We start from the raw sequence: 12,741 nt of genomic DNA, 5'->3' as shown, positions 1-12,741 counted from the left end.
TTTTTTCGTTCTAACCGAGGACTGAATGAAAAAAAAATGACGCCATTCCTCCCAACACAAACAGCATGTCGATTTGAGGAATTGCCGATGTTTGCATTGTATTCTGAAAGTTGCCGATTTCACGTCTTAGAACACCCGATCAGAGCGGGCAGCTCATTGGCTGCCGGCTCTGATCGCATGAAGATTTTTCCAGCCGGTTCCTTCAGTCAGCTGATCGAGGTATGCTGCCTGAAACGGAGCTGACAGCCCCACACACTCTGTGAATTTCGGCAGGTACATTAAAAGCCTTCCGAAATTCATCCAGTGTATGGACACCTTTTTAGACATGAAAATATATGTGGGCAGTGGAAGCCTACTTGTTTGTAGAAGGATCATTCAGAATCCTGATTTCCATATCTGTGGCTAACATAAGCTGTAATTGGGGCAAATAAATCCTGGATAGAACTAAGCTGAGGGACCATAGCAAGCTGATGCACATTTATAGCTAAGCCTAATGTTTCTGACCCTTTTACAAGCCCTTGCTCTCTGGCTCACTTATGTGCCTCCTGGCTCTCAGAATGTTCTCAATGACTTGACAGAGAACCAGGCCACTCTTAAACTTGTTGCAAAGTATGTTTTTATGAGTTGATAAGGATTTAGGCCCACCTAAAGGAACAACCCCATACATGCCTATGCGGACCCGAACCGCCTGCTGCCCCAAATGCTCCCTGAGCTACTTTTTTTCATTGCACTGATCAGCACGGTTTCCATATAGATTTCAATCGCACTTTTATTGCGTTTCAGCTTCCACCCTGGGGTGAATGGTAGATTGTTTCAAGTGGAGATCTGATGAGCTGAAGGCGGCTTCCAATTTATCTACTTTTTATGTTTCTGAAAGATTGCTGCCACTGACTCCAAAACTCAAGATGAGTTTGGCCACCATTGGGGAAAAAAAATAAACTCTTCCCTTTTTTATTAGAAGCAGGCAATACACTTGTTTGATCTGGCTTTGCACTTGTAAGATCTGGAAGCCTGAAACAGCTGGGCAACGTAGAGCAAATTAGTAATAAATTACTGATAACCATATATAATCCATATATAACTTCCCAATTTTAGAGTACATTCTCTCTATGATTTGCAGTGTGAAATAACTCTCTTAATGGGTTGCTGATGCTTTGCATTGCAATAAGAAATAGGGAGGCAGTGTGCTTCCTCCTTGGAGTTTTTGGAAAATTGAACGCTGAGGCTTTCATTTTTTAGAGCCGCTAGACGTGTCCTGCAGCATTTGGCTTATTAAATGAAAGGAGCGAATAGATATTTGGCAGACCCTAGCCTACCTTTCAAAGGTAAGCTTTCCTATGTCAAACAACTTTAGGCTTTTTATACTTCTGGGAAGGAAAAAAACACAAAATATGGGCTATTTTTAAAATTGAAAGCAGATATGCCCCATCGGTGAATGCACCTGGTTGCTTTTGTGGCCGTCTTCTACACCAAGTGTAAGTACAGGACATACTGTATACAGAATGAAAAACTGTCTTCATGATCCACGATCACATAGCAGGTATAGGTGACTTGTGCCACTTTACCATTTGATCTTTTTGTCCTTTCTTTCCCCCCTTATATCAGTAGAATTCCTGGCAGAGATGCGTGATACATAATGAATAATTTCATGTATTCTCTCCCTTTTACCCAGCTCTGATCCTACTCTTTTACCTGGTGTTCTATGGCTTCCTGGCCGGACTCTTCACCCTGACTATGTGGGTGATGCTGCAGACACTGGACGACTCTGTTCCTAAATATCGTGATCGGGTTTCCTCTCCAGGTAAGGTTGTCATGTCACACTGACATTCTACATCTGTATGTTTGTTTTTATATTCATGGGATGTGTTTAATGAAAGTGTATTTAGATCAGGGGTAACAAATTGATATGGGGTTCATGAGTTATTCTGTCCAATCCAGGACCCAGCAATATTTTTTTTTAGAAGCCAGCTCCATTGGCAACAACTAGAGAACACCTCAAAAGTAAGACGCCAGCTGCAATTCTTTAGGAGCCTTGGCTACCTGGCTCCTGGGATTTGTCCAGCCCTGGGTTAGATCTCATAGACTTTGGCTATTCAGAACATGTAGTGTAATGGGTACAAATAACTCCTAGAACCTTGGCTTAGCAGCAGACGGATGATTAGCTGAGTTGGAAATTGTTGGTTTTCGGCTTAATGTGCATTATTGGCCATTAAGCGATAAGTGAAGTGTTTGTAGAACAGAATCATGTGTATACATGTCATCGCCAGTGACTGATGGCTATCTAATGTACGCTGTAAAGTGTAAAATGTTGGTACTGTATAAACACTGAATATGCAAGTACCTCCATGAAGAGCATGATGGCTTACTCTGTATTACAGAACACTGTTCAGGAATTGTGTGAAGCCTTTTGGAATATAAGATCTTTTCCTTTCATTAATCTGCACTGTGACCTATAGCAAAAAAAGACTTTACATAATTCTGCCTGTCCAATTGAGTGAAACGCTTGCCTTCTGGTCCAAAATCCAGTCATATGGCCAAAATAAACACCTATGATACATATACGTTTACTGAGTAGTTCTTTAAAATTAAAAGTATAAGCTGAAGAGCACAAAAGCCTTTGTGTTGGTCAGGTCATGGGGTAATACTTGCACATCTTTCCGGGTTGACAACTAGACCCATCGAATATAATTGACTTAGTCGATTGACTTAGTCGATTAGTTGTTGCAGCCCTATTGCCATCTAACATCCCACCTCTTGAGATTATTTCGTACCCTTTTACATTGTAGCCAATATTCCTTTCATTGGTTATTGGAACTGTTTGGGGGAGAGGCAACCCTGGTTAATTTACCTGGTTGGAACAGAATATGGCTGCTCTATGTGCATAACCTTCTGTCTGTATAGTCTTTATACAGGGGGCTTTTACTCATACAAACTAAGATTTTAGCTGTCATTTTTCGGGCTCTGGGTAGACCGTAGAAGCTGACTCTTGATCTGTTAGCTGCTGTATTTTCTGTTACTGTAGTGATCTAGAAAAGGTTGCACCATTTATCATAAAGCAAAGCCACACTGACCGAAGATCTTATGTTATGAGATGGATGGAGGAATGCTTGCTTTAGCTGCATGGCTGAGCTTACTGGGAGGCTTTACCTTTTTTTTTTTTTTTCAAGCCAATAATGGACCATTCTAATGTTCTTAACCTGTTATGTAAACTGTTTTTCTCTCCACAGTGCTGAGCTCTCCCTTGTAGAACCCATGGATTTGAGCTACTCAGTACACTTATAACTGCGTATTAGTTCCATGCAGGTTGTTGTATGTGCAGACCAGTTAGATCACCATCTGTTTTTAATGATCTGAAAGGGGTTTGATTGATCTTGGGACATTTATCAATGTAGCGCTGATCACTTTAACTTAACATTTACTGCCATTAATCTGAGCAACCTGTAAATCTACCAACATTAGGGAATAAAACAAGATCCTTCTAGAAGGTAAAAATGAAATATAAAAATTAGGGCTGTGGAAATTAAAGAATAATTTCTCGATTAATCGTTAAACTTTTTGATCGATTAAAATTATTTTGATCACTAATGAAAACACTCACCTCTCCGCCTGCTTCCGGGAGTCCCGTCGGCGATCCGGTGACGTCATGGACATCGACGTCACCGGACTCCTCCCCCCTTCGTTAGCCAACGGAGCCACTTGGGCCGATGAGTTTGCCCAAGAAACTTGTTTTGCACGAGCGCCAGCGAAGGCATTGGCCTATACACATACAGCACAGCAATGAAGTAATAAAATGAACTAGGATCACACTAATCCAGCACGTTATTATTCTGAGTTGCTCCACTCAAGCGGCGGCCATATTGAGTGGGGCACGTGAGTTTAATAACGTGCTGGATTAGTGTGATCTTAGTTCATTTTATTACTTCATTGCTGTGCTGTATGTGTATAGGCCAATGCAGTTGGATCTGTATGTGCGTTATAATTAATCGATTAAAGAAAAATTCCAATCGAACACGAACATTTTAATCATTACCAGCCCTAATAAAAATTTAGAGATTTTATTATTTTTCCAGTAGGCTACTGGAGCTTCTTTTGTAGATGTTTCTCAATTGGACAGACATATAATTATGCCAAATGTAAGAGTAGGAAGTGGAAAGCACAGAGAATTTTACATACATATAAGTATGACAGTGTAGGCTGGAGGATGTTGTTCTACCCAGAATAATAATGTCCTTGCACTTAAAGGGAACCTGTCTTGAGAGAAATATGTGGGATTCCATTGTTTAGCCTTAAAGGTTAGTTCCCTGGCAATGCTTTGGCATCAATATTTTGAGGGACTGACTTTGAACTTTGATTTTGAGGGACTGACTTTGATAGAAAAAGGGAAATGTGACACTTTTTTTTTATCTCCCTTTCGTGTGCTGCATTCTTGTTCCAGGTCTGTGACTGAGACTTGTTGAAGGCAGACAAAGCCAGGCAACAAAAATGAGGCAGAAAAATGGCAGCATCCACATTTCTCTTGCATCAGGTGTTCTTTAAGCTGACCTTGCTTGAAGGTGGACAACATGGAGCAGAAATTGCAGGAACAGGGCTATCCCTGAGGAGTGACTCCCTTCCGTCACCAAATCTGGCCATACATGGCTTGAATGTTGGCTAAATCCTGTGGATTGGTGAAAGTTCAAGCTGTGGGTGGCCCTGCTGACACCGGCTCAACAAACTTCGATTGAAAAATCAAAGGAGCTGGGCAGAAAAAAGCTGGCCGAACAGTGGTGGCAGCCAATATGCTGTCATTGCTGTGGTATTCTGACAGATGCATTGATTAATGTCCCTTGTGTGTTCTTTCATTATCAGTTCTTTAATACAAGTAATGTGTGTATTTATATATGATATAATCTGGCCTACGCATAATGAAAGACTTTCTGAATCTCACAGGGAATTACTCATGTTCTGTCCTTCTGCTACTTTGGTTCACCATCCCCTTCCTTGGCTCTCTTTCCCCATTCCTGCTCTTCTCCTTCACTTATTGAAATACTCCCCCTCTGCCTTCCTATCTCGGCTACAGCAACCAAAGCTCAGGACAATTACATTTTACAAGCTAAAACTAATTTTCTTCAGCCCTATAAAACAAACGTATTTTATAAAGAAACAATAACCTCTTTTTGGAAATAATATGGCAGGGATTCCTCCAGTTTTCACAGCACATTTTCAGAGATCTGGGTCTCCTGTAAGCCCATTCAGCTCCTCTGCTTTAATTATCCCCACAGGTTGTGTATACATGAATGATCAACCATCAGAATTGCCATATCTTTATCTGGACATAGAAATGCTATAAAGCCCAAATGCCATAACGCAGTTTAATATTTTTGGGAGAGGTTATACTATATCCTCTCTCTGGGATAATGGGTATAGGAGCCCATATTGAAAACTAAAGGAACTGGGAAGAAAAAAAGCTGGCCAAACAGTGGTGCCAGGTAGTACAACCGCCTCACACCCCACTGTGCTCGTAGAACTGAATGAAATGTCACTTGTGACATTTCAATAAAGTTCTAAAATAAAGAATACATCGCTTTATTTGCCAGGATTGGCACATCAGCACTGTGTCCGGTATCGCACACCAGCTGGTGTGAATGGGCCCCAAGGGATTCAGTGTTAAGCCCTTCCTGTCAGCAGTTTATGTTAATATGTTGTTTATGAACATCCAACCTTTAACTTCTAGCAGCCAACAATTTACACAGTTGCCAGTTGTCAAAAAAGCAGCTGTCACCGACCGCTTCGGTCCCCAGCAATATCTGGGAACCAATCCCAGTAGTTCCTGATCATGTGACCACTATGATGGCAATGATATAGTGAACATATGCAAGATGAAGGCTTCATTCAGACATAAATCAGTTGCGGGGAGGCGCAATCCACACCCTCGGGTATATGTTGGCAGTTACGGCGGGGAGCATTCCCTGCCTCTTTGAGACCATGATTGGGTTGGGGGGTGGCAGTCAGTTTTGAGCGGGTTTGGGCTCTACTCTGCATACATTGAACATTTGGTCCCATGAATTTGGAAGGAAACAGATTTAGGAGCATTTGATTGGTACACAGGTGGCCATAATTCATAAGTACCATAGAGCCCTGTGCATCTGTAAATTATAATGTCTACTGGCTTGCTCACTGCAAGGAAAGTCGGCAACCAGCAGCAATACATGATCTGAGAAAAGGGAAAGAAACAGAGCTGTATGGCATCCTATCTTCTCATATGTAACCAACCATGGGGCTCCATCCTGACCTAGTGTGACCATGTGTGTGATGTTTAATGCCATGTACTTGATGTGTTCTTTCCCTTCACTGATCTGTAAACCCTTCAGGTTGAATAAATTGCATTACCCTGTAAGAGATGAAAACCAGGATTTGTCTTTTAAAAATAGATAGGCCAGCTGATGGCTCGGCCGTAATCTCTGAAATCCACGTGATTGAGTTTATAAACTTCCGCTTATGCAAAAAAAAGCTTTTCATACTGAAATTGGACATTAGACTGTCAGTGTGCCGGCCTGAGACACACAGAGCTTTGTGAGCTCGTTTCTCCTGTCTCCCCGGGGGCTCCACCTCTCGCTGGCACCATCACCGATTGCACGCAACTTGTGTACAACTCGTTTTCAAATGTTTTCCTTTCCCATGTCTATCCTTTTGTTTATGTCTAATTGTCACCACTCATTGCAAATTCTGTTTTAATAAACCATGATTTTATTCCCTTGGTAGAAATTGCTCGGACTCTCTTCTGGATTGTTTTACTTTTCCAATGAGAATAAATGTCTATGAATTGGGAGATGGGTTTAATCTAATCATGGTGTGATCACACTTCATTTATTGAAGGTCTTGTTTGTTTGCCAGCAGAATTCTCATTTTGTTTCCTCTTTAACTCTAGGTCTTATGATATCCCCTAAATCAGCTGGATTGGAAATCACCTTCAGTAAAAGTGACAAGAATTCGTATGACAGCTATGTGGGAGCTCTTCATAGTTTTCTAACACGTAAGTGGAGTCTTACCGTTCTACACGAGAGGTCTTACTAATTTTATAGGCTGCCTAATTGGACTGGACATTTTAGGGTTTATAGAGGCTGCTGGCCAGCCATTCTGTAATGACAGGTGCCACTTAGAATAAAATTATAGTACATAGGCTGGTTCTTCAATACTTCAGACCTGAAATAAGCATGGAGCAAATTAACCCCCCCCCCCCTCCCCAAAGAAGAAAAAGTTATGCTCTGGCAGTGATCTGGCCAATAAATAGCTTAATAAGTTTGCCTGGATGTCGTATAAGGCAAACATAATAACAGTATTTGGTTCCTTCTAAATAAGTGCTTCCCAATTATATTATCAGTATCTGTTCTTCATTACTATAGGAGAAATGAAACTTGGTGGTCCCTTTTTTTTTCCAGCAGCCAGTTAACATCTGATTGATAGATAACTGTGTATTTGTGACTGGCGGCTCTCTCTCCTTAACCGCTTGGCCATCCTGAAGTGACAGCTCGCTCCTCCGCAAAAACCCCCCCCAGCATCGGCACTTCTTCTCATGTGCAGCTCTGTGGCTGAGCAGTTCAGGAAGGAGAGCAGAGGATCGTTGGATATGTGTAATATTTAGTGATCCGATCCTTCTGTGTGCAGAGCAAACACCTGGAGTGATCAGCTGATGTGTCCCCCGGGTATGAAGGAACAGTAAGTGCTTTACATCACTTCCTGTTCATTCATGAATTTCTGAACGGGTAGTAGCACTCAGTACAGAGGCTCCTCCCCATTCATAACTGGATGATAGTAAATATTTTACTATCGCCAGTTTGTGAATGAATGGGAAGGCTCTGTACTGAGTGCTTCCCATTCATTTAGAACAGAGACTGCAGATAAAGAGATATGAGGACTGTGTCCGTAATTTCTATTTCAAAAGGGAAATGTCAGGGGTCTGTTTGGACCCCTGATATTTCCCCGAAGCCCCCCCTACTCCCCCAACACACACACATTATTAGACATGTGGAAAGCCTAAAAATGTGTTTCGGACGAAAATTAAAGTTTCCTCCAAACAAAAAAATTTTTACGCTATTTTGGATTCTGGCACCAGTGCGTTCTGCGCCACCATCATGTAGCCCACATGCACGTCATCGCTAATCTCACATGCCTGTTGAGGGGGCACAACTTTCTCGTCTCGCCTCGGGTGCAAAAGGAGTTAGCTATGGGTACTGTGGCTGCTGAATACAAGAGCTGACAGTTGAGATTCCTCCATCCATGCTATTCAGTGTGGATGGGGCATTCAGTTGATTTTATTCTTGCTCAGCCCCTGGGCTAGCTTTAAACAAGGAACCAGTGGCTAATAAAACCTACACAGTCAGGTCATCAAAGAATGAGAATAGTTCCTGCATTAAACTTCATGTGCAGGAATGATGACTTCCCTCAGATGGTAGCACCGCCTGCATCACCTTCCACCAATGCTGAGGAACAGACTAGGCACGATGGGATTTGGATAATACAGGGGTAGACAAATTTATTTTGGAATTCAGGAGCCAGTCCGTCCAATCCAGGTGCAAGCAGGATTTTTTTAGGTGCCATCTCCATAGACAACAACTAGAGAAAACCTCAAAAGTTAAGTGCTGGCTGTAAATTTAAGGAAGCATTGGCGACCTACCTGGCTCCTGACATTCGTCCAACCCTGGTAGAATAAAGAAATGCAACACACGTGTGTACATGAGTGCAATGTTTTTATTTTTAATTTGCAAAGTGTTTTATGTTTTAAAAAAACAAAATTCTGCTCTTCGTTTGCTGCCGGTCATATTCCATCTTTTCTGGTATTCTGCAGAATGTGCAGACTTTACAGCGTCAGTGCTGTGAGCATTGCTTTCTACAGAGTGCTGGAGGAGCTGAAGCTGGTTATTAAGATTTCACAAGGCTTTTGCTGTGTTTATGGTGATGCTGCCCAGCCATGAAATGGTTACATGTGCCTTTCTTAGACATGCTGTGATCAGAAGGTCACTTGTTCACTTCCCAGCAGGGCTGAAATGACCTTCTGTCCCGTAGAAGTGAGGCAGAAAAATATCTGCAAAGATTGCTGTTTCCAGCATTTTACCTCTCATACTGATAGCAACATGTTTCTTTGTGTTTACGAATGTTCTTAAATGGACAAACGTCCACTCGTTCCACCTTTCTCTATTGTTTCCTTCATGTTTTCCAGCATTCAACGACAGCCTACAAGCCTCAAATGTGCAGTGCCCGCCAGGCCGCTATTTTGAGCAGGAAGGGGAGGACAAAAAGCTGTCCTGCCAGTTTAACAGGTCCTCCCTGGGCCCCTGCGCCGGGCTGGAAGGAAATGAGTTCTTCGGGTACAATGAAGGGAGCCCCTGCGTGATTGTCAAGATGAACAGGGTATGCCATGAGTCCATTGTCTATGTACTGCCTGCAGAGAGTTCAGCCAACCTTGCGAATGTTGGGATTGACCAAAGTAGTATGAGGCTCCTATTCATGGACCAATTATTGCAATTGAGCATCTTTAGGACGGCAGAACTATTTTATGAGTCTGTAAAAGCGGCGCTAGATATTCATGCTTCTAGAATCCCATATAAGTCAGTCATTCCTTTCTTTAGGGTGTTAAATGTTCTCGGTAGGACTGCCGACACACTAAACAAAGAACTCCCAGTCTAGGAGAAGGAGTCTCCAGTAAAACCACAGACGGGGGTAACACTGCCACCAGTAAAGTTCAGTATGGTATTTTATTTATAAAGATCAACAGAAGAAAATAGTCAATGCGTTTCGGTGGTCCACAGCATCCCCCTTCATTAGGGATTGTGAATAGCTTTGTAACTTGGTTCTTTCAGTGTTTGAAGGAAATGATACATAACAATAGTTAGGGGTTAGAGTAAAGGAACGCTCATCGGTCCAGCGACCCATTTTAAGTACTATCAATAATATGATTGGTCACTATGTCGCCCAGAAGAAGGGACCCTGCGTGGCCCCGAAACGTTGGCTGTTTGACGCATGAATAAAAAGTGCTTTACTTCTTGCACACCATCGAGTGCTGGTGACTTCTATCATGGACCATTTTAAGTACAGTCGTGCAAGGCCTGAAATTCTGAGTATAGCTGGGGAAAGCTGAAGCCTGTATGCTGCTTCATAACTTGAGATAGGATTGTGACAGTGATCTAAACTGTACCAGCGTTGCATTCCATCTGTATAGTGTTGTGCCATCTATATTTTGGTACAAATTAATTGATTAGAAACTATTTAAACAGAACAGCGTTTCTTGGACAAACCAGCCTTCAACCTGACATTGCCTGTGGGAAACCTTAATGGGGGACACCTGTTCTGGGGACAGCTGTCTAAAAGGGTATTTCCTTCACTTCCTGTTATGTTTTTGGGACAGGAGGCGAAGGGAGATCTTGTGAGCAGAACAGACCGGAAAAAACTTCTACAAATCCAAACCTATAAAAAAATGTTATTTTTTTTTGCATTACATTTTTATGGAGCCTGTGACCTAACTGCTTTCATGCTTTGGTCAAAATATTAGGGAGCAGCCCATCCACCCCCCCCCCCCCCCCCCCCATCCTTTTTCTGCTGCGTTAACCACATTCATTTTGGATTTCCATTTATGTATATGTGTGATTGCTATACTGCTCTCTGGCTGGTTTTCTGTGTGTCTTATGTCTGTCTTTTTTTTGTTTTTTTTCATAGATAATTGGACTAAAACCACAAGGAAATCCTAAAATAAACTGTACTTCTAGGGTAAGTAACAGAATTGATTATCCAGCAAATCATGAAAAGCTGCAGCATCGCTGTGGCAGTTGAAGATCATAACCCAAAAGTGACATTTCGGTGACAGGTTGATGACGGAGGGCTGAATCACCCACCGTCTTCATCCTGAGAGGTTCCAATCTTCCATTTAAAGGGACAACCTGGCCGGTGGCTTTGTGTGGTCGGAAGAGACCTTTGATAAATAAGGCTGTGGGTGATCAGATGACATTGTGGGGCTGATCCTTTTCTTGCAAGAGTATGTGGAGAATTCCCACAATGCCACAGAACCCTGCTGGGGTGCAGAGAACACAGCGGGGTCTGTTCCTGTGTAACAGGCTGTAAGCCAGCACCTTTACCCCCTGTCACACAGTCACACCCTTACTCATTGCCCCACGTGTTTTGTTTTTCTTCAGGCAGCTGTAGCTGCGCTTGATTAACTCAGTTTGTGAGAGCAGCTGAATACACAAATCCACAATTGTCCTCACGAGCTATGGAACAAATGTTCATAAATCTTGTCCCCTGTATTGCCTCTACTGTGGGGTGATGCTTCATGCTTTGTGGGGTGTAAGTTCTAGTCCCACCAACATAGTATCGCTTTGCTTATTGTTCATAAAGGTGCAACCGTTTTCTGGGAACAATGATCTTATTAATGTTTCAGAAGAAGATGTTTTGGCAGACAGTCCTAATAATTTGCATTACACTAACCAATAGCAACCAGTAAGAATGTATTTTCTTGTACTGGTCTGGTAAATTCTTATTAGCTCCGTCCTGTTGAAGGGCAAGTGATGGAAGCACCAGTGAGGGGAACATGTACCCCTCAGTAGGTAGAGGGGAGCAAGTCCTCAGACACTGTCACTTGCCCAATATAAGAATAGTGACCGTGTCTCTTTTCTCTTCAGCTTATAAATGTTATTGGAATTTTTGATTTAAGAAGCTGTCTCTAACCTTTGCAGGCAGAAAACGTCAGCCTGCAGTATTACCCCGAATACGGGAAGATAGACTTGATGTATTTTCCGTATTATGGAAAGAAAATCCATGTAAGTGACAAGATGGTTAAATGATTATTTGGTCTTGTTAACACTTGAAGGTTTAACTTTACAGCGGAACGCCAGCTTTTCTTTTCTTTTTTAATCATCTTCTTTTGCTTCTTTCCTATGTACATTGCCATGATATCTGAAAGGTTGTGATGCAGGGAAATTTGATGTCATAGTGAGGGAAGGAATATCGGCTTCCCCAAAAAACACAAGTTTATGAAAACTGAACAGTAACACAAGTGCAAAAGATTCTAAAGCTGGCCATACACTGAGCCCTTGTATGAAAGCTGGTGTGTGCCACTGTTGGCATGTCCAATCAGTGACTGAAGCTGATTGGCCGCAGTAACCGGCCACATTTTTCACTGGGCTCCTTCGATTTTGAGATCAAAAAATGTTGGGCAAATAGGCTGCCAACAGGGCTACCCAATGAGCAATTTTCAGCTGCAGCAGTCTTACCTTTGACACAGTTTCAGCTGACTTCTCTGCATTGTGAGTTTGCACACTAAGTCCCTATGCATTTCAGTGGTGAGAGCTATACTCATTGAGACAACCATTGAAAGCCACTATGAGTACAGCTACCTATAGGAATCAGTGGGGGCATTGGGGATTTATTAAAGGACAATTTTACTAAAGGTAGAATTGTCATTTAAATTGAATCTTTGGCCAAAGTAAGGAATGGTTTAGACCCCATCTGGAGATTTCAGTTTATGCTTTAGAGAAGCGATGAGTAGAAAGGTGGCGACATATACCCTTTGTTATCACAACATGAGGCGTCTCCATTGGAAGATTTCTTGCATGGCAACTGTAGCATATAGCATTTTCCATCACGTTCTTCCAAAGTGACCATGATCACCAAGATAATGGGGGTAAGGTAGGGGCGGGTGGATCCTAGTGCTTGATGGTGGACCACTTCCAGTAATGGGGCAGATGGATTTTATGATCACCATGGCTCTTAATG

The 12,741-nt window shown here is 42.3% G+C and overlaps 1 protein-coding gene across 1 annotated transcript in view; it reads left to right on the top strand.

Annotated features, from left to right (window-relative positions):
- The window catches only part of ATP1B3 (ATPase Na+/K+ transporting subunit beta 3), a 40,412-nt gene that overhangs the window by 26,411 nt on the left and 1,260 nt on the right, over positions 1–12,741 (top strand). The window contains exons 2-6 of the mRNA XM_018560374.1: positions 1,673–1,801; positions 6,908–7,012; positions 9,197–9,387; positions 10,690–10,740; positions 11,703–11,786. Of these exons, the coding sequence (XP_018415876.1) occupies positions 1,673–1,801; positions 6,908–7,012; positions 9,197–9,387; positions 10,690–10,740; positions 11,703–11,786 (560 nt within the window). The remainder of the gene's footprint in view (positions 1–1,672; positions 1,802–6,907; positions 7,013–9,196; positions 9,388–10,689; positions 10,741–11,702; positions 11,787–12,741) is intronic.

The sequence above is a fragment of the Nanorana parkeri genome, unplaced genomic scaffold, assembly GCF_000935625.1.
Source record: "Nanorana parkeri isolate BGI_ZX_2015 unplaced genomic scaffold, ASM93562v1 scaffold452, whole genome shotgun sequence".
NCBI classification, from domain to species: domain Eukaryota; kingdom Metazoa; phylum Chordata; class Amphibia; order Anura; family Dicroglossidae; genus Nanorana; species Nanorana parkeri.
The sequence above is the reverse complement of the archived record's forward strand: the minus strand, read 5'-3'. Positions and strand labels throughout refer to the sequence as shown.